Raw genomic sequence first — 27,622 nt, 5'->3', positions numbered from 1 at the left:
TTCAAGGAAGAATGAAGAAAGCACCAGTGTTCACCATATGACTAATCTCTTTCCAGAAGCTGACTCTCAACTCAGTGGAGATTGCTGAGCCTGTGTGGAGAGCTCAGAGCTGGCTGTGGAACTCTGCAATAGGCGTTATGCTTTAGCACTGGACCTCAAGTGAGAAGCAAAGAAGCAATACGGCAACTGTGGTGATTGAATGTAATATCAATTAGACAAGGGGAGGAAGGACTCTTTATCCTTAAGTATACAGGGCTGTTTTGTTTTGGCCCAGAATGGAAACATATGAATACCATGTATAGTTCTATTAAAATGTAGCCCAAACGTTTATAAGCATCACAGTCACTCTGAGCTCTCCTTTTAGCAACATCTGCAAAGGTTTCTTATAAGCTGAGTCTATACATCAAAAATCTATCCAATTTGAACAGATCAAAACCCTATGGTTGTCTTCTAGAATGCTTAAAAAGAAGCATTTCTTGGCATTTAAGAATGTGTATTAATTAGAACAAGGTGAATAAAGTATTTCTTAGTGAAAAATATGTAAGTTTATAAAAATGGAAATAATTCTATAATGTATTACATACAAATAATTTCTTTGTATGTAAATGACTGTATATAAGATGTTCAAATTATTGTTTCTATCACAACATATTTATACTATGATTTTTTTACTGACTTTTTACTTTTTCAGAGATAGCAGCAAAGAAACTATTTCCTAAGTCTGACCAAATTATCAAAAATTTCAAATTTTAGGCTCTGATATGGTAAAACTGTACTATCCTTATTACTTATATCCATACTAATTATACCTCTCTTCTCCCTTGAATTCCATCCATACAATCTTCTTCATTTTATACTTTTTACTGCATCACAGCTGGAAGCTTCTCAACCCATCTCCCTACCTTCATTCTGCCTGCCTGAAGCCCATTCTCACAAGCTACCAGCAGCAGCATGCTCCTTCCATCCCTCATACCCTCTTCCCGTCTCAAACTAAGGCAACCTATTCGTCACTGTTGTCTTTTGAGTCTTTTCCCTCTTTCCCCTAATACTCTCTAAAGATGGCCTTCTCTGCTCCTCTCCTCTCCAACCCTTTCTTGTTTTAACCTCTAAATTTGTTCAGATTCTCCCTGCCCACAATCCTGAAATATCCTCTCCACAACCCCCCATCCCTAACCTTTCCAAAATGTACAAATTCCATGAACTACCCTAATGCTCATCCTCTCTGTGAAACTGTCCATGCTCATTTGTTCTTTCTGATAGCATATACTTCCAATCCAATACAAAGATGAAGGAGACAAGGTCCTCTGCCCTCAAAGAACTATAACCACCAAAACACAGAATATTATGTTTATTGTGTGCTGGAAAATATTTTAAGTACTTTATATGCACTAACATTTAATTTTCACAACAACCCAATGATGTGCTTACTACCATTATACCCATTTTACAAACAAGGAAACGGAGGTACAGGGAAATTAAATAACTTGCCTATGATTACACCACTAGTAAAATCTATTGGTAGAACCCTGATCTCCTGTAAAAGAGATAAGGCAATTTAGCACAAAACAATGAGCATTGAATTCCTATCATGAAAGGTATGGTACTATGTGCTGTATAAGAGAAAGAAAATCTAGTAAGAAGTCCTGTGTTTAATTTAACATTGTTATTACAATCTTTTTGCTAGTCTTCTTTGAATGTTGATTTTTTGTTTGTTTAAATTTTACTTCCTTAACCAGAATGCCTGCAAAGTGTTCACAATACTGAGGGTGAACTTAAACAAATACGTAATTCTAATACAAAACATATCAGAAGTGCCAGGAGGGTTGTATAAACAAGACTGTAGGGATTGGGATGTGGGAGTGGGAGTATTGGTGTTTGAGTCAGGGGTCAATAAGAGCCATCTGACAGAGTTTAGCATTTGATATGCCAACATGACAATGGTGAAGGAGAACCTTCTCAGAGGAAGTACATGAACAGAAGAAATGAGAGAGAAAAGTGGGCTATCTTTCACGGAACACTAAGTCCAGCTTGACTGAAACTCCGAGATGCCTTATGGGGAAAGCAGTGAATCTGACCAGCAAGGTTGAACAGGGATCTGATTGGGAGGGACTAAATGCCAGAAAAAAGAATCTGCATCTTATTCAGTGAAGGAGGGAATGTCCTAGGACGTTTTCGACTTGGCAAATCACAGAATCAGAATGCTGCTTTAACATGTGCAGGATATAATGGAGAGAAGTGAGGAGAGAAGAAGCTACTTCACATACCCAAGCAAGAAGAAATCAGGGGTACAGCAGTGACATGGCAGAAGTAGCAACAATACATTTTGGGAGACAGGATTTTCTCCTTCATAATTACCCAGAGAACACCCTGGCTAGCCCATACCTTGATCCATAATTATATTTAATTCCCTATATTTAATTCAATATTTTGGTTATATTCTTTCTTCCTTTAATTTCTGACTTAAGAAATTTGGTATAATTTTGAGCTTTTCATCAGAGCTCACAGGTTGGACTGTGATCTGATTACAACAGGTCAAGGACAAACCTATTTATGCTTTTTATAAATAAATAAAGGATTGGAGGGGACCTCATATGTGTGAAGCATGCACTTAACCACTGAGCAATACCTGCTCCACATCATCACTCATTTTTTGCAAAGTCTATCTGAAATCATTTCTTGTTTGGCTATTTAAGCTAGGAGCTATAGGAGAGGGAAAAAGAAATAAAGGGAAGTTTGGAAGATCCACTTTGATAGCAAAGCAAGATAAATTATTGCCTGTCCTCCAAGCCTTGCATATTTAGAATCCTAAGTAGAGCACACAACTAAACAAAAACCTCTGTACTACGTGGTGGATTAATTAAAGGAATCCCAGTGAAAATGAAGTTATTTTTTGGAGCTGTGCCTCTTTAAATGGGCAGATTTATCTGAACAAGAACAAAAATAAATAAATAAATAAAACCTTTACAGTTGTTAGCTTCAAATGGAACAAGAAGATTTAGATTAAACTGAATGACAATGCTTCTCAGACAACCAGATTCTATTCCACATTTTCAACGTTTTTATTTTGCCTTCTGCTATCACCTCGGGATACTTGAATTTCCAATGTTTCTTTATCTTTAGACCATCTGACAATCTCTTTTTTCTTTCTGAAGAAATAGCAGTTTTTCAAAACCCCAACCAGGATCAAGGTTCTGGCAACATGGCAAAGTGTAGACAAATGGATTAAAAGCATCAGTCTCACAGTTACAGTATTTAGTGCTTTATGAGTTGAATGCTGCAAGTGTTCTACAAAGTTAATCTATCAAGAATTACAAACTTTTCTCTCAGTCTAGATTTACAGTCAATCGACCTGGAGATGCTTCTGGCATTTCAATTTTGTGTTAAAAGTACAGAATTGTTAAAATGAACCAAGGTAGTGGAGCGGATTCAGTGCCATTACTACAAAGAAAGGAAAGTGATAAGCAAAACAGTGAATATATCCGTAGAGATGAGAACAAATACCAGTTGAAATACTGCAAATGCCTCTCAGATTTGCTCCCAGTAAGGATGCTCCTTTGTTTCCAATTAGATAATTTTAAACCTGGGTCTGTTGCTATTTCTCTCCTATACAAGAAGTCCCCTTGCATAATAAAGCATGTGGAGTACTAAGCCAGTGAAGCTGGAGATCCTTTGTGACCCAAATCAAAGAGTGACATTAAAAAAAAGCTACAGATTAATTTGACATGGTTCAGCCTATCCAAAGAACAAAAAACAATCACTACACTTTCTATTTTCAATTCCACTACCTCATGCTTCCAAGAGTTTGTTATTTCAGCAGCATCTTTTATGTCTTGCAAAGCATTTCTCAACCTGCTGTGATTGCTAACTTGGAGCTCAGACATTGAAGCAGGAAAAAAAAGAAAGATGAAAACAAAAGCCACTGTGCTCCAGCTGTGGGTTGTGTCCTCTGGCAAGCACTATCAAAACTATTAACATTTCAATAACTGTATGACACAGAGAATTTCGAAATTGTAGGGACAATTTTTCTTCCTATTAAAGGACTGCACTGCAGGAAAAAGACAGCAATACATATGGACATATTTTTCAGGGAAATGTGAAGCTCCTGAGTGTGTCAAATAATGGTAAAAATTAAATTAGTTGCTTTTTTTTCTGGCTAAGTCTTTTAGGCTCACCTGTGGTATCACTCCAAAGGCTTTCCTCCACTCTTGCAAAGTTATTGAATCCCAAGACACGCCATCAATCTGAATTTCTCCCTTAGTGTTTAGCAGTCTCAAAAAAGCTGACAACAAAGTGCTTTTCCCTGATCCAGTTCTTCCCAAGAGGCCCACCTGTAAGATGAAAGGAGTGGCATTACTCCTGTGGCATACAAATACCATATCCTAAATGTAATTCAGTATTGTATTTCAGGAAAACCATTAGATATATTTTTCTGTTCACTAGAGGAAGTTGTTCTCTTACTCCTTCAAACCCTTTTGCACATTCCCAGTTCCGACCAATGTTAATCTGGAGCAGAGTAACTCGATCTGAATACAAAAACTGATCATAAGAAATTGGACCCCAATGCTGGCTTCATTTATCACTGACCTTGATTAAAGAAAAAAGAGTGGAAAAGGCCCATTTTGTATTAAGGAAAGGCAATGATACATTTTCTTAATGGACATCATTGCTAGGATGTGCTCAAACGGGAAGTAGAGACATACAATTTAGCCTAGTTGCAAACAGGGATAAGAGGTTGAAATGAACTAATCTGAAACAGGTCTAAAGTATTTACATCCTGTTCTTCATAAAATTAAAAGCCAAGCTCAGACCTAACAATAAACAAAAGTTTAGTGAGTCATATATTCCCAGAGAAGGCAACGTGGGCCAGGACCTCGCCACTTCGCAGTGGATAAGCACTCAGACGGCTGTCTAAGCAAATTCTTACACCCACCCTGACTGGCAAGATGGGAGTTCTGGGAAGCAGAAAGGATACTGAAAACCACAACAACAAAACTGTCCTTGCTACCTAGAGACTGTTGGAACATAGCATGGAAGTGAGAATGCCATGCATTACACAGTGGGCACCAAGTGACAGAGGTGGCTGACAAGGGAGCCCCAACTTTCCTGATTTCAGCTCCAATCCCAGGACTTGGAGGAGGTGCTTTGAGTGGGATAAAATATTCATGCAGTCATTAACTGAACACTGAATAAATTGCCTGACATTTAGTTGCACTGAATAAATGTTCTTTGGCCTCTCTTTACATCATTATTCTTTTTTATCACTTAGTCTCTTTGCAATGTGGCTGAGCTATTGGTCTCTTAGAACAATGCTTCTCACACCATCTATGGTGAAAGACAGTTTTATCTTGTTTTGTTTATTTTCCAATCCATTGTATATCAATACTTTAAAAATAAATAATAAAATTGAAGTTCTAAATGCTTATTTTCAATTTCTATATTTACCTCATCACTGGTAACAATTTGTAAATCAGTGACAGTCCATGGACCACATTAAATGTTTTAGAGCAGATAACAACTCATAATAACAACAACTTATTGAACTCTTACTATGTACCTAGCAATTAACTAGGACTTTAGGATAAACTGGTAGAAAATAATGACACAACTATCTTTCTATCCATCATAAGATCTCTACAATGGGATTTCATAAATGTTCTCTGAAACAGCTGAGAAAAATGAACTAAATGTTATTCACACAACCCTGTTGAGTTTCTTCAGATTAATAATCACAATCAGTAATGATTTTTATTTTTCTTGATTACTGCTTGTGTTCATCCCAAGAATATAAGTTCAACAAGGGTAGGGTAGCCCATCTTGTTCTCCATTGGATTCTTAGCACCAAGCAAAGTGGTTGGCTCACATAAGGTGCTCAACAAATACTTGATTGATAGATTGAAGGACAGCCAGATGGATGGATGGATAAATGGATGGAAGATGGATGGATGGGAAGATGCATGAACAGACTTTCTTAGCTGATGTAACAAACAATGATTTAGTCAATTGCAATCAATTATATCAATTCAATTTAAAAATCTTGTAGAATTTATGTACACTTCCATCTCTGAATTGATCCATGTTGCACACTTCCTTATCCACTTTCTTATCAGAGTGCACCATATGTCATGACTTTTCAAACACAACAATAAAGCTTTATACAAGCAATCTGAATATGTCCATGCAGGAAAGGTATAGGGGAAGAGAAGTCCAGTAAGAGGAAGTGATTTTGTCTAAGGTCATATCAAGAATTTGTGGTAAAAAGTAACTTGACGTCCAGGCCCTTATCATTAGCCAGGATTCTAATGACTAGGATAAATGACTATGTTCTCTTTCCTTCAAAACCAACTACTGAAATATTTAGAAAATTCAGTTGTTATGTTGGGATAAGGCTAAATGAAGAGGCAATTTTTAAATCTTTTGCTTAGCTTCAAATATTTTAGTCATTATTCTGGTTTTCTTAGATTACTGAACTACTGGTAAAACATTATGTCTGACACATTTCCAGCAAGGAATTTCATTGGTTCGTGCCTAACAAAGTCTTCTTGTTGTTTATATAACTGACACATAGCAATTCTTTTCCAGGATTTGTTTTTCCAGGCTTCTCAGTGATCTGTTGAATAAGACCAGAACACTTCCTGTAAATAAGCTTTTAAGACATATCCTAATTTCAAGTTGGTGTTTCCTAATAACTTCAATGTACCTTCTCTCTTAAATTTTGGATCAAGATAAATCAAGGGAAACGGACTTTGGCCCAGTGGTTAGGGCGTCCGTCTACCATATGGGAGGTCCGCGGTTCAAACCCTGGGCCTCCTTGACCCGTGTGGAGCTGGCCTTGTGCAGTGCTGATGCGCACAAGGAGTGCCATGCCATGCAAGGGTGTCCCCCGCGTGGGGGAGCCCCACGCGCAAGGAGTGCGCCCATGAGGAAAGCCGCCCAGCGTGAAAAGAAAGTGCAGCCTGCCCAGGAATGGTGCCGCCCACACTTCCCGTGCTGCTGACGACAACAGAAGCGGACAAAGAACCAAGACGCAGCAAATAGACACCAAGAACAGACAACCAGGGGAGGGGGGGAAATTAAATAAATAAATAAATCTTTAAAAAAAAAAAAAAAAAAAGATAAATCAAAATATTATGTGGGGAGTTAAACAGTGTTTGCATTTGGTGCTAACTGCAATTGTACTGTACCATGAATAGAACAGTTTCAGTACATTCCTTTTGTAGTGCCTTGTTTGCAATTTTAGCCTTCAACAAATGGAAATGTTATAATTATTTTTCATCTCCTTGTGGTCTCAAGACATCATTATGGCAAGAAAAATGTAGACCTCCAAGGTGATTATAAATGTACCTTTTATATGTTGATAAACTGCACTTTTTTATTAATAAAATATAATTCTGAGAATATGCCTACCATATTCTCATTATAAAATGATTTATAACTCATGTTATAAAATGATTCAGTTATTAATATATCACAAAAATTTTTATCACAACGTAAAATGGCATATGTGTTAAAGAAATCACATAACATTTAGGTGTTTATATTGTTATGATGTGAACCTTTGACATAGTGAATTGTTTCTGGCATTTCTTCAGTATTCTAAAAAGACTACAAATGGAGAAAGCAGCTAAGCTCACCCAAAAGAATAGATCTTGAAGAACTATTAAATATCTAGTCAGAGAACTGTCCAGTACTGAGATATATACAATATCCCATTCAAGGCATTTGGTAAGTCTGGGTTTATCATGATAAAGCTGGCTTTAAATTCACAACCCAGCCTGCATTTGAGAGGGGGATAAAAGTGAGAGAGAGTCTACTTGGGTAAAGATAATTTAGATACTAAAATTTAGGCAAAACTCAAATGCAAATAAGAAAAAACCTACTTGTAATTGGAAAGACAGCTTTTGTTTAAAAGTTATGAAGCAGTTGCTATGCATGAAAATGCATTGAAAATAAAATTTAAAGTAAAAGTTCTGTAAACTCAAGGGCTTAATTAAAAACAAATAGAGTAATAGAAAATATTTCCTCTAACTAATTGCTAAAGACAAAATGAAAAATAATTTTTCTGCACAAAATATTCATCTTTTTAACAGCAAAGATCTAAAAAAAAACATTAAAATTTTAAAAAGATACATCCATTTAAGCATTTCCAACTGCTCTGTTTTCCAGAAAGATGAATTGGCCCACAGCTAAATTTGCAGTGATTTCAGATACCTAAAATAGTATACTAAATTTGAGTTTTCTCTTTAACTTAGCATGCAAAAAGCATATTTGGGGTATCTTGTTAGGGTTTGCAAGATGCTGTTATAGGTTCTGAGGGCAAGGCAGTAAAATGACCTTCTTGAGAAAGCTGTTCAGAGTACCATTTTAAGAATCATCCTACTCTACGGAACTTTATGACCTGGAAGTAGGTGTAAGTCATTCATTCATTCGTTCGCTTAACATATACTAAGTGCTTACTGTATGCTAGGCAATGTGCTAAGCAAAGAGATAAAGAGATGAAAAATTTAGAGTCCATTCTCTTTAGTGTTCAAAACTAAATGGGAGGAAAAGCACTGTAAGTTATCACAAAATAAACAGCAACACTGAACTTTTGAATGAAAATGCATTTCATGTATACAATTATGAGAATAAGAAATGAAAAAAGTTTGTGTTTTGAAGATAACATGCCGCTTCCTTTTCTAACGAGGTTTTTATCCACCCCCCCCCCACACCTACTAAAACCATAAATTTAATTTCTGCTTGGCATTTTCTTTCCCAAAAATTTCATTCAATCATAGTGCTTTAATTAAAGGAGCCATCTGAAAGAGAAACACTTTGATTTCTACAGTCCTGTGGAACTCCATTGAGTTTTAGACAACATTTATAGGTGATATTTATTGCTTATTAGTGTTTGCCTTGTGAAGGTCTAGAATACTCTACCAGAACACTACTGCAATCAATATATATGCCCACAAAAAAATACCCCTTCACACAAAGGTTCTAATTGTGGGCCTCACAGTTTGCTGATCTGCAAAATTCTAATAACACATCTTGGATCTCATTATAAAAAATGCATTATTCTACATTCTTTAAGTTGTAGATTTCCCTCCTCAATGTCCTCATCGCCTCAGATTACAGTATCATTACTCTACACCAAGAGTTGGCAAACTAGAGGCCAGAGAGCCAAATCTGGCCCACCACCTGTTTTTTATATAACGTATAGAAAATACTTTTTCCATTTTTGAATGGTTAGGAATTTCATGACATGTTAAATTATATGAAATTCAAATTTCAGGGTCCATAAATAAACACCCTTCCTTCCCCCATCTTTACTTGTTCATTTACACAGTTCTAGTCCCAAAGTCTCATTTTAAATGCCACTTACTGTATTATACTATATTAAACCTTCCTTGGGTACCTCTACTTTCCATCAACGAGTACTAAGAGCTTCCTTCTCTGACTACCACAGCATTTTACCAGTGTATCTCTTATTCAAGGTTTTTTCTATCCTGCAGCTTCTATAATTTGGATGTAGGTCTCTCTTCAAAAGTAAAGATTGCAATATTTAAAACCAAAATTACGAATATAGCCTTCAGGCAAATGAAGGTCTCTGAAGCTTAAGCTCTGTTAGCTTCACAGTAAATTTGCTTTGGCTCTTATTGGATCTGACATTTCCCCTTTCTTGTGATCGCCTAGGACTGGTCTTCCGTGCTTTTTCTCTTTCTCTTCCAGCCCTCCCTCCCTCTCTCTTCCTCTTCCTTCCTTCCCTCCTTTCTCCCTTCCCTTTCTCTCTCTTTTTCTTTCTTCATTTTTCTCTTTCTTTCCTTCTTCCCTCCTCTTCCTTTTTTTAAGATCTGGCGAATAAAGGACTTGGTAGTCAGACAGACCTGGGTTTAGATTCCTGTTTCCTCACTCTGCATTGTGTAAAATAAGGGTAATAATATCCACTTTTGGGGGTTATAATCAGATCAAATGTCACAGCAATTAAAGGTCTTCAAACAGTGCTAAGGAATGGTAAACACTCAATAAACATTAGGTTCATTCTTTGGAGGACAAGATCCATAGCCTTATATGAGTAATTTTTCAATTTCCTCTAGAGAACCCAGAGAGTTTTGTGCAATGAATAGTTATTGAACACACGTGGCTGTTTTCTACGTACAGGTTCAGAGAAATTGAAATGCCTGAGCAAATTGCTACTTCCTGGTTGTGAAGTATTTCTGATTACTACTCTCACATCAGAGAAACTTTCCACAGAAATGAGGACTGTAAATTCTGTCAGTGCTTGGTTCAATTTAATTTAGTGGGCAAGTGAACATCAGTAAAGCAAAGGGTGGGAGGATGTAGGAAGAGGGAATGCAAATTATTTACCAAGGCTTACTTTGGTTTATATCAACCTGTTTGTTGCTATTGACTATTGGCTGATGACAAAGTTTTAGGCATCCATCCTGATGAACCCCCCCCCCAGGAAAGACACTCTTAGCTTCCTGTTACATGGATGTGCAGAGAAAACAGCATAATTAATTATGCTTTCCCCATTGCAAGGGAGGGGTTGAGGCAAATCATTAATTTTACATAACTCCAAAGCATAACTTTAACATTTCTCCAAATTCTAACAAAATGTCAAATATTTCAGTGATTTCATCAGGGCACTGATATAGCCCAAATATCCACAAACAACCTCATTCTAATACTAGGGGAAGATTAATTCTAAAACATAAAGTTTTTCCATTTATGTCCATTTAAACCTGCTTCCTCTCAGAAAAAAAATCCCACTCTTAATAAGCAGAGGTATATGAATTTATTTATCCTAACTCTAAGATAAAAGGGTGTAAAATTCTGGTGTTTCATTTCAAGCCATTTTAGCTTGGGTACACAGGGACTTTTTGCTCATCTATACTTTTATTTTTACAGAATATAGTCCAATGCATTAAATGTTCATTAAATTTCCTGAAACCAAGGGGCAACACGCAAGTGATAATAGCCTGTTTCTATGGCTGCTGCAAGTGATTGGGGCCTAAATCTCTGACAGCATCACACATTCTCTATTTGAATTCTCCTATTTAAAATTAAACCACAAAGAGATAAAGTTTTTGAATTCATAAGAATTGGCTCTCTTATATTCTAACTCAATGGAAAAAAAAGAAAACAATAAAAAAAAAAACACCTTTGTCTATATTCACAAAGTGGCCCAGAATAAGGGATTTGAAGATAATATAAAATTATGTTCATAGAGCATAAAGTGGATGGAGAATGATCACCTCCTTCTCTAAGAATCATTCCAAGAATTGGTATCATTTGATACATGGAGTATCTTCTATATGCTCAGACCTGTGCTATGCTCCAAAAGAAATATTTTAAAGGAACGCATGGTTATATTTGCTCAGTAAATAATTCTTGATTTTATTTTCAACAATTTTTGAGGAAAAAAGATCTAAGCAATCCATACCTTGGCTAAAACTCCAAATAAGCAAACTTAAAAAAAAATACCACTTGTTTGACAGAGCACAAATTGTAAAACAAAGACATTGGATGAAGTTATCCACAAAATATCTCTCCTACCTAAAATAAGAAATATTTCCAAGGTGCAAAATCTAAGACAGTATTATTTTGGTTTATTTAATGGCTTCTTCAGTTAGTAACCTAGCAATTAATGAGATTTTCTTTCAAGTAGCATCGCAGTTAAAATGGACCTGATAAAGATTCAGAACTTGGTAAATTATATTTTGTGTGAAAAATAATGACTCTATATGATAATAACTTGAAATAAATATGTTCAATATTGGGCAATGTCTGCAACAATAGTGTTATAAATGGATTCTACTATGACATTGCTTTATACTTCTGGGATTCATTAGTTTAACAAAACAGACAATGTTTAAATCTCACCCTCTGGCCAGGACTTATTGAGAATGAAATGTTCTCTAATATGGCATTCCCACCATCTATATATTTTGCTGTAAGGTCTTTGACAGTCATTTGGCCCCCAGAGGGCCAGATGTCATCTTTCTTCACGTGCTGATTCTCAATAATCATGACTTTGGAAAGCTGGCCATCCTTGGGCAGTTTGATTGATTTGGTAGGCTTATTTTCTTCTGTTGGCATGTCAACAAACTTAAAGACTCGGCTCACAGATCGCATCTAAAATTAAAATAACAATATGTTATTTTTACTTGTTTAAAAACTGTAGGCAATGTCATAATTAGTTTGATGTTTACTAAAAAAATAACTTGCAAGATGTGACGCTAGCCACTCGTCATTTGGTTGTCAGAGATTTTTCAATGAATTAACAGGAAATAATTGGATATAATTAAAAGCTTAGCCAAAGATAATTTACTATGACATATAAATGGGCTCTGTATAGACCTGTTTATTTTCTGTGATCACTTAATTCTCAGTTATGCAAGCTACACATAAATAGCCAAACTATTATTAAGGGAATAGACGATGTCAAAGAACATTATTTTCTACTTTGAGCAGCATTGCACAACACTATACAATCAGAATATTATAACAAAATGCACCACACCTCAAAACCACAACTGAAGATTCTTACCTTCTTCTCAAACTACCTGAATAAGTAACTACAGTTCCATATGTTAGCTGGGTGGCAAATGGACTCTTGATGCTTAGAAAATTTTAAATTACTTCACAATAAACTTCAAAGTTAGGTCATTTGCATATGCTTATAATAATTACATTTTAATCTAAATTACTTAAATATCAATTTCCATTGCTGAGCAAATATGACTGCATATAAGGGTTGTATATGAAATTAAATATATTCTTGCTTTATAACCCTATTCATGTAACATTTAATACTACGTCTTTAATGTGAACAGAAATCAGCTCAACCATTTTTAATTGTTCAGTTAAAGTCTTTAACAAGAATATATTTCTTTGAAAAATTATGATTAGAAATTGGAATGTAATTTCAAAATTTTGGCATGTAATAGGTACTCAGTATATATTTGAAAATTAATGAGTGAAGAATGAATAAATATAAATGAATAAATAAATGAATAAGAAGAAAGAGTTTGAAGACTTTGAATTCATTCAATTTCCAGTTTTAAAAGACTGATCCTGAGGCTCAGGCCTTCTGAGGTATTAATAGTATACTAAAGAGAATATTACTGCTTTATCTGGGGGGGGGGTGTTAATATTAATTATTGATGCTGCCTTTATTAAGTCAAGAACTTAAACTTCTCCCTTGAAATGTTAACTTATTGCATAAAAGGGGGGGGTCAGAAATGCATTGGGCATTTATTCCTAATAATTCTATTTCTCTGGTTTTTGTTATCATAAGGTAAAAATAGGAAAAATTCTTCATCTTTAGTGTGGAATGATCAGTGGATGAAGCAGAAGAGTTTAGTTGCATGTTAATGTTGTCTTAGCAAATCTAATCATGTTATCTGCTTTCACTTACTATTAATCAAGCCTGCCTTGTTTGTGAAGTTCTTTTTCCTTCAAGTGATTCTGTGCTTTTCTTTCAGCAATTTTGAAAATATCTTAAAATATCTCCAATAATTGCCATACCTATTCTTCAGTTCATTGGATTCCCCCAGGACAACTAACAAGGAAGTGAGGATGGACATCCACCATACCAAGGAACCAAGAGAGTCTACACCTGCAAGTAAGAGAGTCCCACGCATCAGCTGTAGGGTATTGAGGCCCCTTCTCAATTTGAGGTAGAGTAGGCATCACCACTCCAGAATCTTCAGAACTGGGGAATAAATTATGGACTAGAGTGGACTTACTGGTATTCTACTCTAGACTTATCAGTATTCCAGCAATGGAAGAAATTACATCATTGATGTGGAGACAGTGGAAGCTGAAGGTGCTGAAGTCAGGGAGAGGGAAAAATAAGTGAAATATGGGGGGATTTTCAGGATCTGGAATGGCCCTGAATGGCAATGACTGATACTGGCCGTTACATATCCTGCCATAACCTACAGAATTGAGTGGTCGAGATCATAAACTACAATGTAAACTATAATCCATGCTTAGTGGCAATGTTCCAAAATGTATTCATCAATTGCAACGAATGTACCACACTATTGAAAGAAGTTGTTAATGTGAGGAAAAGTGGGAGGTATGGGGAGTGGGACAAATGGGGATCCCTTCTATTTTTTGTGTAACAATTTGTGTAATCAAAGAATCTTTTTAAAATATATGTATATATTTTAAAAAGGATACTTTTTAAAATATATGTATATATTTTAAAAAGGAATAATAGCCATGTACAGTAGAGGAAGCAGAGAGAGATGGAGAAGTGAAGAATTTTCTTGTTTGCTTTTTATTATTATTGAAATAATGAAAATACTGTAAGATTGACGTGATGAATGCACAACTATGTGATTATACCAAATACCAATGTTTGTACACTTTGGATGGATTGTATGCTTTATTAATATGTATCAATAAAATTGATTTGTTAAAATATAAAAAAAAAAAGATTCAAGGAGGGAATTCTTCTGGGTCAAACCCCTTGTTAATGGAAGTGAAAAGGCACCAAAGTCCACACCCATCATAAATAACTCTAGGAGATATGAAAGGCATACAGTCACTATATATACTTTTTTTTTCAGTTAAGCCAGTAGAAAGAATTTATTGGGAAATGGGGAAAGAATAGAGCCTGCTGAGAAATGGGAGAGAAAGGTAGAAATACACACCAAGATTTGGTGTGGGCTCCTCTAGGCAGAGAGCGTGTGCTCTGCCTTTACAATCACTGTTGTTCCCACATGTAACATTTAAAATTCTGCATTAAGGGTGATTTTCAGGGGTTGTTAAATCCTGATTTAGTTATTCTTGATTAATTTTTAATTAAAGCATACCCTTGCATTGCATTGCCACTAGTTTTCTTTTTTTCTTATTTATTTGTTCCACCCCCCCCCGCCCCATTGTCTGCTCTCTGTGTCCATTCGCTATGTGTTCTTCTGTTTCCGCTTGGATTCTTGTCAGCGGCACTGGGAAACTATGTCTCTTTTTTGTTGCATCATCTTTCTGCATCAGCTCTCCGTTTGTGCGGAGCCACTCCTGGGCAGGCTGCATTTTTTCTCATTGGGTGGCTCCTTACAGGGCACATTCCTTGTGTGTGGGGCTCCCCTATGTGGGGGAGACTGTGCTTGGCACAGCATTCCTTTCCCGTATCAGCACTGAGTGTGCGCCAGCACACCACATGGGTCAGAAGGCCCTGGGTTAGAACCCTGGACCTCCCATGTGGTAGGTGGATGCTCTATCAGTTGAGCCAAATCCACTTTCTGCCACTAATTTTCATAGAGCACTGCTGGTCTCCATAAGGTCAGGAAGATAAGTTAGAAATGTAACAAGCACTGAGATGCAAATGCCAGAAAAACAGCTCAAATGCATTTCAAATATCCTGTTACATTTATCTTGCATAGGAATGTGAAAGGAGCTCTAAATTTACCTTCATACTCTGGGTTCAAGATAGTCCCCAGAGGCACAGAAGATGGACACCCTGCACTGAGCTATCAGAATTCAAGCGTGTCCATTCTGGAGAACTAGACTTAGCTTACAAGAAATAAGGCAAGAAAAAGAAACCTAAGCTCTGACCAAACAGCTTTGGACAAGTTTCCTTCTACCTTGATGTTTCATTAAATCACTAGACTAGAACTTGCCTGACAACCCCAATTTGCCTTTTTTTTTTTTTTTTTTTTACTATAAATGCCCAATGGCCCCTTTCTTCCAATGCTTTGGAACATGTCCTTTTATTTGGTGTTGCCCAATTTGTGAATTTTTACACCATTAATAAAACTCTCTTCTTACTATTTGCAGTAGCAATTCTATTGATAGGAATAACATCACTCTCTTGAAATAATTGAAGGTAATGCAGAAATGGAGCTTAATTTCCCAAAATAATTTGAGACTCAACATTTCCTCATGTCAATTCTGTGAAGAGTGAAGAACTATTCTTTGTTAAGCATTTTAGTATATCAAGAAACACCCTGTAAAACAAAAATCCTTCATATTTTAATACTTTCAAACAAATAATAAAACATTTCAGTAATACTAACTGTGGTGGTTCAAAACTGTATGCACCCCAGAAAATCATGCTCTTAAAGCTAATCCATTCTTGTAGGTGTAAACCTATTGTAGGGAGGATGTTTTGGTGAGATTACTCCAGTTAAGGTGTGGCCCAGGGTGGGTCTTAATCCTCTCACTGGAGTTCTTTATAAGAGAATGAAATTCAGGCAGAGAGAGAAAGTCACAGAAGCAAGAAGCTGAAAGCGGTGGAACCCAGAACAGAAGGGAAAGACAAACAGATGCTGCCATGTGCCTTTCCATATGGCAGAGGACCCAAGGTTTGCTGGCAGCCAGTCTGGGGGAAGAAAGCATCACCTCAATGATGCCTTGATTTGGACATTCTCATAGACTCAAAACTGTAGGCTTAGGTAATAAATTCCTATTGTTAAAAGCAACCCATTTTATGGTAACTGCTTTTACCAGCCTAGCAAACTAAAACACTAAACAACTCAAAATTATAGTAGTGTTATTAGAAAATAAGAACTTTCAAAAACATTATTTTGGCAGTGGTGAAATACAGTATTTATAATTTTTAAGTCTGAGGACTTGTGTTTGAGCCTTGTAAATTACATCCTCCATTACTGAGGCTCACTCTGAGAGGGACTCCAACCTGCTATCAGAAAACATGACACCTTCTAATGTCAAACATGGTGAATGGAATGTGTCTATCAAATTTAGAAAATAAGACTCTAACTCATCATCTTTTACATAATCTAGTTGCTTAAAGTGACCCCAAGGACAGGCTATTATAGTCACTCACATCACGGTCAAATATCCTTGACCAAGAACACATTATTTCATCCTAATGGGGCACTCATCCATAGCATATGAACAGACAGTTATTCAACTCAATGGGCTAGAACATTTTCAGAGGGGGAAAAAAGGTGGCTAGAGCAGGTATGTGCTTTGTGATCAGTTCTTCTGGCTCTGTAATACCATTACTGATGAACTGTGTGACCAGACAACATTGCGAATTACTAACAAATTCCTTGTACCTTACAGTCTTTCCAGGTTCAGTCATCATGAGAATTCTACCTCCACTGCTTCTGGAAGAAGCTGTATCAGAACCAGAGCAGGGAGGATCAAGTTTTTCCTTTAAGTCTCAAAAACTGGCTTCTGGAACTCAAGAAATAAGTAGTTTGAAAGCTTTTAAGCCTCAAAACCAGAGCCTGAAAGACTCAAGTCACAAGGTTTATATACAAACGGTAGTCATAAGCAAATTCATGATGGATAGAAGCACCTCACTTCTCATCTCCCCATATAACTCAATAAAGGTTGCCTACTTATTGGGGTACCAAGAAGGCTTAGATACGTTTCCTCTAAAAAAGGGTACTCAGATATTTTTTGGGGGTATTAGAACATTCCAAGGAGCCCAGGAAAGATGCATCTCAGAGAAACTTCTAGCTCCTGGCATGGTTTGGGAACAGTAGAGTGGACATGGTTGTTTGGCATGTCCAGGCACATATGACTTGATGTAGCTTCAGATTTTCCAGTGTTTGGAAACATAGTGATGAAGGGGAGTCAAATATTTCTAATCTTCTGATCCCTTAGGGACACAGAAGAAGCTGAGAAGTTTGGCTGGAGAGAACTCACAGTCAGGAAAAGGACAAAGAAACAACCTACCTGGACCATCTAGCCCCAGGCCAGATAGGAACAGTGTCCCAAGCATAGTGCCTAGAGCCAGAGGATCCTTTCACCCAGTGTCTTGATAGTCTGTACATTCCACTCAGAATGTAAATTCATTCTGGCAAGATCCCTGAATTCTCTCAGATTAAATTTCTTCCATTCAGTGAAATGTGTGTTCAAATAAATATTAACTCCAGCAATAGCAAAAGTAAAATTCTCACATACTTGATTTCATAGCCAAAGATTCATACCTGCTACCAGGGATGGATCCAAGGTTTGTAGCGCATGAAGCTTAAGTAATTTGGGTGACCATTCTTTTAAAAACACCAAATTGTGAATATAAAAGTAAGTACAGGGATTTGAAGGTGTCTATGCAAGTGAGAGGACCTGAAATTTATATTTATAGGTTTCATGTTAAACCAACTTCTATTACAGGTTCAATGCATTCCTTATATCCTCACCGTCTAGTGCTTAGCACCATGCAGTTACTCAATAAATCATTGTTACTAATGAATGAATTCATTGTTCTACCTCATATGCAAAAAGCAGTGTCTATGTAGTGAAAATGATAGTATTTTAAGTATGTTAACAGGGAGTCCAGTTTGCATTTTTACCCCTCAACTATTTTTTTTAAAGATTTATTTTTTATTTATTTCTCTTCTCTTTGCTCTCTCCCCCAGTTGTCTGCTCTCTGTGTGTTCTTCTGTGACTGCTTCTATCCTTATCAGCGGCACCTGGAATCTGTGTTTCTTTTTGTTGCATCATCTTGCTGCATCAGCTCTCCGTGTGTGCAGCACCATTCCTGGGCAGGCTGCACTTTCTTTCGCGCTGGGCGGCTCTCCTTACAGGGCACACTCCTTGCGCATGGGGCTCCCCTACGCAGGGGATACCCCTGCATGGCAGGGCACTCCTTGCGCACATCATCACTGAGCATGGGCCAGCTCCACACGGGTCAAGGAGGCCCAGGGTTTGAACCATGGACCTCCCATGTGGTAGGCGGACACCCTATCCATTGGGCCAAGTCCACTTCTCCCCCTCAATTTTTAAGACTGAAAACATACATTGCTACTTCCAGGAGTTCTTAACAAGGGGTCTGTGAGCTTGAATTGAAATTCAAAAAAGCATTATTTTTGTGGGGATGTTTTGGTATTGGTGTGATATATTTATTAAATAATACACAATATAGTGTGGACCAAGTAAGGCATCTGTGGTTTTCACCTGACTGGCAAAGGGGTTCATGGAACAAAAAAGGTTAAGGACCCCTGGATTAGATAGAAGTTACAACATACTAGACTATTTTTAGTCTAATCTATTTGTTTTTATTAAGCTTTTTTACCTCGCTTAATCTTTTCTCTAATTCTGAATGTCTACTAAACATTTTCACATGATTAGGTAAAATACACTGTGCCATTGTCCAGCTGCCTGGATGGAGCTGGATGGAAGTTCAGGTCTGGCATATATCAGAGTCTCTGACCATTGGCTGCCAAACTCCTTAAATTCAGACTGCTGTTATCTATGTATATATAAGAATCGGTTCATCCAAGGGGAAATGAGGGTGCAGCTCTCTCCAGGGCAGCAAGCCTACCACACTGACAGGAAAGTCTCACTGTAGCCATGACCAGCTTATGTGGGAAAGCTTTTCTTAGACTTTAAGAAAAATAAGTTGAAGTCATAATGAGACTTAGGGAAAGAAACACGGAACTTAGCTCTACATTTGTGGAGAGGCAATTGACATAATTTGTACAGACTTATAGAATTGGAGGTTGGCCAGAACTAAGGGTAAGGTTTTGCTTGAAAAGCATCTGCTTTAAATTCCTGAGTTCATCATTTAATTTTATTGTGCTTCAAAATTCTCCTGAGCATCTTGAGGAGTAAATCCTTAAAATTGAGTCTCATTTTATTTATAATAATGTCTAAAGTTGCTGATTTAAACATCAGGAGAACAAAATCTTTTGGACATGATATAGTCTTAACAAAAAGACATTTTTACAGACTCATTTCAGCTTACTATTTAAGGGATGTATTTAAGTCACAAAGACAATCATTTCTGACATTCATTTTCACTTTTTGACAAGAAGGGAAGGGAGAGCTAAAGACCTTTTCTAGGGTAAGTCTGGAAACTGGACTCCTCTTGTACACAAAACTATTTGCTCTATTTCCTTTCATCTTTTTAGTTGTTTAATAGCCAAGAGATTACAAGTATTCATTAACACCCAAACTCCACACCATAATATGCCAAAAGCCATGGTAATAGAAATACATTTCATAAACCTGAGATACTGCCGACCACACCCGTAAGGAGACTTCATAAGTGGTTGTTCAAAGGAAGATTGCAAGAAACAAAGGTGAAGAAAATCAATGGTAAAATAGACACAATATGAAAAATATCAAAGATTTCATTGGGGACATTTTCAAAATGTGAAGTAACTGAAAGGCAAGATCCCTGTCAGTAGGTCCAAACTACACTTCAGCACTGAGTAACACAGACCTGAAACCCAACACCCCAGGAGAGCCATTAAACATAATTGTTAGACCATCACATAGACTTAAGAGAAAATGGTTATCATGAAAACAAACTCTGACCAAAATATATCCTTGAGACAGTGGTCCATCTTTTCTCTTCTATTACTCATGATCCCAGAGCTCATAAAAAGTCAGTCAAGTACCATATTGCTATAAATCATTAACAGGATAAGTAGTTACTTACAGTATACTTGAAACCCTAATTCTTAGGTAAATAATTATAGCTTGCTTTCTACACAAATGGTTCACATACTCTAACCTGTTGCAAATCACATAGTAAATTAGTATCACTTTTTCTGACTGCCAGTAGCGCTAGAGATGGTGATCCTGATAGAAGAGAAAGACAATCCATTGCAAGGAATGACAAAAGGCATATTCTAATGTAAAAAGAAATGAAAAAATGGAAACAAAATAGAGTTATTACAGCTGAGAGAACTAAAATAGAGCCGGAGGTCATTTTTGAGGTTACTCTTGTGCAAATCTCAGCCAGATTTCACAAACTGCCAAAGTATGCAACGCCTTAAGCAACAGTGCTCCTGGAAATCCTAAGGATATCCAAACACCAGAAACAAACCACAAGTTAATGAACTCAGAAAACCACCTAAACTGAAGGCCATTTAGAACGCCCCAGTGAATATCCAACAATCACAAATAACTTGTGTAATTCTTTCCTTTTTCTTTAAAAAACCCTTACCTGGAAGCACCAAGATGGGACATAATTTGGGGTTGCTACTTGAGTCTCTGCTCCCGAACTGCAATTCTAAGATCCCAAATAAATGCCTTTGTTGGCTTGCAGCTTAATTTGTTATTTTTCTGCTATTTACACTAAGTAAACATGGAGGTGTCAAATATGTTTGTGCCCATTTTCAAGAATTAAGAACTTTATGAATTATAGTATTAATTGTGCCAACATGCAAGGAACTCTCAAACTTACCCTTCTAGGTGAAAGGCCTGACATCACTCTGAATTGCCTATTCCTACAGGAGCTTGTTTATGTTCTATCTTGTGTTACTAATTTTTTAAAAAGCATATGATACGCCATCATGAATATAAGTACTTCATAAATGTAATTTGGCTTTTGGTTTCCACAAAAAATTTTTCAAAGGAAATTTCAAAGCATCTAAAACAGCAAATTAAGACTTTTCCTCAAGGCTTTTACTATTTTAATAAGATGTTTGCTAAGCATCTTAATTTTGAATTCTTGTGGCTTCTCCAGAGTTGTCTGCATTAAGTATCACCCTTTAAAAGTCTTAGTAAAAGTTTATATACGTATTAGAGATTGATATATAGGAAAAACATGATTTGCTGGTGATCCAATGAAAGTAAATTCTATCCCATAGACCAGAGGTCAGCAAACTACAGCCCACAGGCCAGATCCAGGCCCACTAATTGTCTATGGCTGCTTTGAACTACAATGGCAGTATTGAGTAAGCTGCCATAGAGATTTAACAGCCCACAGACCTGAAAATGTTTTCTCCCGGTCTCTTTAAAGAAGTTTGACCCCTGTCACAGAGTCATAGAAAATTAGAGCTAAAACAGATCTTAGAGATCATCTAATACAGTGGTTCACAGCCATAAACACACATTAGTATTACCTGGAACACTAGTTATTTATCTATTTATTTATTTATTTTTATCTATCTCCCCCCCTCCCCATCTAGCTCATTTGAGTGGGTGCAGCATCTAGCTCTAGCTCAGTGAAGTGGGTTGCAGCACCTGCTCCTCCTCTTTAGGAGGCACCAGAACCCAAACCCAGGACCTCCCATGTGGCAGACAGGCACCCAACAGTTTGAGTCACATCCCCTTCCTCCTGGAGCACTTTTAAAAATATGGACTACATGACTGGTCACTCCCTGCCAACCACAAGGACAGCTGATTTAATTGGTCTTTGTAGAGACTGAGGAATGTGTATTTTTATGAAGGTTCCTCATGTATTGCCAGGTTGAGAACCTCTGATATGATTCATTCCTTAATTGTACAAATGAGAAAATCTAGACCCAGAAAATTAAAGTGACAGGCACAAAGTCCCACAAATTTCTCAAACTTTCCCACTCTCCAGCAAACACTTAGGGTTCTCAGATGCCTCTTCTACGAATTCAAGACTGGAGAACATCATAATGGCAATTTTCTTTCTCTTTGTTGGTCCTAGTATCACATTGGCTTAAGGTTCTTTGAGCAGCTCAATAATTACAATAATGAATAACTGAACATTCTTTAGCATTCAGGGATAATGGCAGATTATGATTCAGGATGAGGATCTAGAATAATGTCTGCATACATGCTAATCAAGAATTGAAATTTTTCATATGGAAGAGATCCAAAAGAGAGAGAATGTCAGAGCTGGCAGGAACCTTAGACAATTTCTCACCAAATTGTTTCATTTTACAAATGAGAAAAGTAAAGTCCTCACAGGGAATATGATTGGCCTAACTCCTTGGTAGAGTCACACAACTCCTCAGTGGTAAGGCCAGAGATGAAATGCAGAGCTATTCCCACTATAGCTATGCTGCAGAATGTAAAGAGAATGGTTAGTTGGAAAAAGAATGGTTGGAATAAAAGAGGTCTTATGACAGAGTTTATGAATAGAAAATATATCACAAAGACTCATGAGAAAAGAAAAATAAAGACATGATCAAGAGACCATTAAGAGGAAAAAAAAAAAAAAGAGAAATGGAGAAAATGAAACCTCCCTTCACATTCCCATAGGGCAAATTTCTTTCAATATAAGATAATTAGGTATCAGGAGAAATGAAGAAAAACCATTTCTCCTTCCCCTAGGTTTCCTTCTGGTCAATGTGCAGTCAGTCACTTGACCTTTTCTGGAACCCAAAATAAACTCAAGCAATCAAAAGACAAAGAAAAAGCAGAGGAGTTTCTATTGACAGAAAGCTTCTCAGATTGTATTAATCTTGCAAGAACCTTCTGGAGCCTCACTAACCAGAACTTAAATTTGAGCCTCACAGATACCCCCCTTCACCATTGTGGCTTCCTTACTCTTATGTTACTAGAAGCACATGGTACAATAAGGGAGACAACTATGTCTTTCCTGCTGCTTCAGTTGGAGATTTTAGGAAGCAGGATAATATGCACATGTTGACATTTTACTAGTGCTCATTATGTGTTAATAGTCCTGAAGAGATGGACTGTCAACTACCTCATTCAAACAATATGACTATGAATGTGGCTTAATATCATGAAGTTTGAAACACTGGCCTTAGTACCCTTTTTAGCTCTTGATTATTTACTTAATATTCATTTACTCATAGAGGAGAAAGGTAGGTATGTGCTGTGGATTGAATCATGTACTCCACAAAGACATGCTCAAGTCCAAATCCCCAGTCTTTAGATGTAAATGTATTTGTAAGTAGGATCTTTGAAAATACTAATAAGATGATGCCAAACTGAATCCAGGTGGGTCTTATTCTAATATGACAGGAGTCTTTATATATAAGCAGAGGAAATTTGGATACAGAGTAGGAGTGAAGAGGAGGCAAAAGATGGCCATGTAACAGAGGCAAAAATTAAGTCATACCATCAAGCCACCACTGGAATGCTACAGAGTTCAGAGAAAGTACAATTGTGCCAACACCTTGATTTTGGACTTCAACCCTCTAAAACTGTGAGAAAAGATTCCTGCTATTTAAGCCAACCAGTCTATGGTATTTGTTAAGTAGCCTGGAAAACAAAGACAGTATGCATTGTCTCTTTATGTTAAATAAAGAGAAGCTTTACTGTACTAAATGTGGCAGGCACCCTGTGAGTCCAAAGAAATTAGATCGTTACACAGATTTGTTAATTAAGGAGAAAAAAAATAGAGTGTAGCTTTAGTAATAACTATAATTCATATAACACTTGAGGCACGGGGTTAAAAAAATAAACAATTCTCTTTTCATCTATCCACAGAATGGTATGAAAAATACAATTAAAATGAATAGAGAGATACATAAACTATCTATATTAAAGAGAATACTGAATTAGAAATAATAATTTTTAGAACATTATGATATTTATTGAAATTACTGGAAATTCTCTAACATGGAGGTTTCCAATGGGAACTATTAAATTAGATTGCATGATAATTTTACTATTTTTTAAAAATCTGAGGTCATTCATAGCGTGATAAACTATATTCTCCCTAGGTTACAAGGTTCAGATGGGTTTTTTACAACTGACTATAGAAGGCCAGACAAATAAGGAGGTGGAATAGGAAGCTCTGTCTCCTTTTAATTGTCTCTTGACACCCTGTGTGTCTTTTGGGGAAGTTCTAAACTCGAACTTAGGCCCTAAACTGTCAAATCTACTGGAAGACATTCTGTCACTGTTTTTATGAACGAATGAAGGTGCCTAATTGGTAGTTGGTTAAATATCTGGAGCACAAGAAAGAGATCTAGACTAAAGATAAGATGTTGTGAGTCAAGAAAAGATGGTTTCTGAAGCATGGGGTTAGATAGAAATAGCTAGAGTATAGATAGAAGAAGGCTGAACTACAGCCATGGGGCATGCTAATCTTTAGAGAACTTCAAAAAGAGGAAGGGCCAGTAAGGAAGACAAATAAGCAACCAGTAAGTAAAAGGAAAATGGGGTGGGAATAACATCACAGAAATGAGAAAATATCACAAGACAATGACTTAGTCCATGGCATAAATACCGCTGAGTGGATTAGGGAAACATGGATATTGCCTCTGGCAACATGTTGGGCATAAGTTACTGGGATGACAGAAATTAAGTAAATTGTAGAAAGAATGGTAGGGGGAAAATTGGAGAGAGACACTCTTTCAAGAAGTTCTGTTGTAAGTAGATGAAAGAAGCAAGGTAGTAGCTTGATATCAAGGGAAGATTTTTTCTGCCAGTGAGAAATGTCCAGTAGTGAAGGGGTGATTGACTATACGAAGGAACTGGCTCTGTATAAGAGCAGAGACACAGAAAGCAAGCTGGAGAATAAAAGTAGAGGCAAAATAGGCCGTTGCAACTAGTGAAGGGAAATGAGGAAACGATTTCTATTTTCTATGACGTATTCATTGAGGTCATTGGCTGAGAATGCAGGGGTGGGATTATTAGAGAATCTGAGAAGAGACAAGAAAATGGGAAACACTTGTCTGTGGAAATAAAACAGGAAATTAATTGGGAAAATGTAATGAAAGGGCTGTTGGACAGTGTTGAGTGATGATATTTGAGATTTGTAGTCACAAATTCAAAGTGACTGAGGGTTCCGGGAAGATGGTATTGGCTTAGTTGGTGCTGGAATTGGTAAGTGTAAGTCCAAGAGACTTGAATCTTTGGGCTGTCCATGTGCCAGCTGGGCCCTGAGCCTCAACGGAGTTGCAACACCTACTCTCCAGTTCATTGGATTTACCCAGAACAACTAACAAGGAGGTGATGATGGACAACCACCAAACCCAAGGAACCAGAGAGTTACAACTACAAGCAAGAGAGTCTCATTCATTGGCCTATGGGACTGAAGTGCCCTTTCAATTAGAGGTGGAGTAGGCATCACCATCCGAGAACCCTCGGGCTTGGGGAATCAACTATGGACTAGAGTCAACTTACCGGTGTTCTACTATAGACTTATTGTGACTCTAGCAATGGAAGAACTTATATCACTGATGTGGAGGCAGTGGCCACTGGAGGTTCTGAGGTCAGGGACAGGAAAACAGGTGTAATACAGGGGCACTTTCAGGAATTGGGAATCGTCCTGAATGACACTGCAATGAGAGATGCAGGCTATTATATATCTTGCCATAACCTACAGAATTATGTGGGAAAGAGAGTAAACTACAATATAAACTATAATCCATGCTTAGCGGCAATTCTCCAAAATATGTTCATTAATTGCAATGAATGTACCACATTAATGAAGGATGTTGTTAATGTGGGTAAATATGGGCAGTGTGGCGAGTGGGGCATATGGGAATCCCCTATATTTTTTATGTAACATTTATGTAATCTAAATATCTTTTTGTAAAAAATTAAAAATTAAAAAAAACCCACAAAAATGACTTGAGGCAGCATTTAAGAGTTATCATTCAATTATTACCTTTACTAGTGGAAAGCTAAAGTAAGTTAGGCACCTAGACAGTAAGCAACAGATGAGAGCTAAAAGAAAAGCCAGGCTGCCATTTTTGTAATATCATAATTCTATCAATGACTCTGCATCCATGTCTAACCTAGACCAGAGAGGGAAATGGAATATTCTTTCTAAGTCTAAAAGTCTTTTTTTATGAGTGCCCCTGCATTGGAAAACTAAAAGAATGAGTCAAACTGAACATCCATTTAACCCATTTTAAACTCAGCTCCGAATGCTGTGAAAAACTCAGTAGCATAAAATTGTATTGAGTTTTTACTTTGGAGGTTATACAAGGACCTTACTACTAACATCACGTAAACATGGAATTTGAGGGCATAACTATATCCACCTCCCCTCCTGCTCTCAACATATGCCAAGGTGAAAATAAAAAGGTTACTGTATAACTAGCAATTACACAGTTGAGAGCAGTATAGTGGGAAATAATAACTAGCTAAATGCCCACAATGGCCCAGGAAAGGCCACTTGTGCTTTTTGGCAGGGAAATGAAAAATAACACATTTTACTTTGACATGAAAACAAAAGCACATGACTTTTTAAAATGAGATCAAATGCAAATATTGATACTGTTCATAGACTATATAATAAGAGTACTTTGCAAAGATCCTTTTATGCTGTGAGATAAAAGATACAGTGGGAAAGCACAGGTCACTAAGCCCAGGATGCCTATGTGAAAAACTAGAAGAGAAGTGAAAATATCTTAAAGGAATGCTAATGGAGATTGGACATGCAGAATAGAAATGTGACAAAGATTTTGACATCACAGTTTAAAGGCTGTTAACGTAAGGTAAGAACTTAATAAGGTAAAGAGAAAGTAATTGTCCACATACAAAGCAGGAAGATATCTTTATATAAAGAAACAGGCAAAGTGTATGATGATTTAAAATGTAAAGTTGAAGGAAAGTGGATTTGGCCCAACGGATAGGGCATCCACCTACCACGTGGGAGGTCCAGGGTTCAAACCCAGGGCCTCCTGACCTGTGTGATGGGCTGGCCCATGCACAGTGCTGATGCACACAAGGAGTGCCGTGCCATGGGCGGGTGTCCCCTGTGTAGGGGAGCCCCACGTGCAGAGAGCGTGCCCTATAAGGAGAGCTGCCCAGCATGAAAAAAGTGCAGCCTGCCCAAGAGTGGTGCCGCACACATGGAGAGCTGGCGCAGCAAGATGACGCAACAAAATGAGACACAGAATCCAGGTGCTGCTGACAAGAATACAAGCGGACACAAAGGAGTGTGCTGCGAATGGACACAGAGAGAAGATACTTGGGGGGGGGGGCAGGGAAGGGGAGAGAAATAAAAAATAAATCTTAAAAAAAAAATGTAAAGTTGAAGTTGTAGAAAGTTTGCATAAAAAACTAAATAAATGCAAGCACA

At 37.1% G+C, this 27,622-nt stretch overlaps 1 protein-coding gene across 2 annotated transcripts in view; it reads right to left on the bottom strand.

The window, feature by feature from the left end:
* CFTR (CF transmembrane conductance regulator) overlaps positions 1 to 27,622 on the bottom strand; it is a 199,564-nt gene that overhangs the window by 26,909 nt on the left and 145,033 nt on the right. For both annotated transcript variants that reach the window (XM_058297260.2, XM_058297261.2), the window contains exons 22-23: positions 11,863 to 12,114; positions 4,173 to 4,328 (exon numbers count right to left, since the gene is read on the bottom strand). In XM_058297260.2, coding sequence (XP_058153243.1) covers positions 4,173 to 4,328; positions 11,863 to 12,114 — 408 coding nt within the window. The remainder of the gene's footprint in view (positions 1 to 4,172; positions 4,329 to 11,862; positions 12,115 to 27,622) is intronic.

Source organism: Dasypus novemcinctus, chromosome 5, assembly GCF_030445035.2.
Source record: "Dasypus novemcinctus isolate mDasNov1 chromosome 5, mDasNov1.1.hap2, whole genome shotgun sequence".
NCBI lineage: Eukaryota > Metazoa > Chordata > Mammalia > Cingulata > Dasypodidae > Dasypus > Dasypus novemcinctus.
The sequence above is the reverse complement of the archived record's forward strand: the minus strand, read 5'-3'. Positions and strand labels throughout refer to the sequence as shown.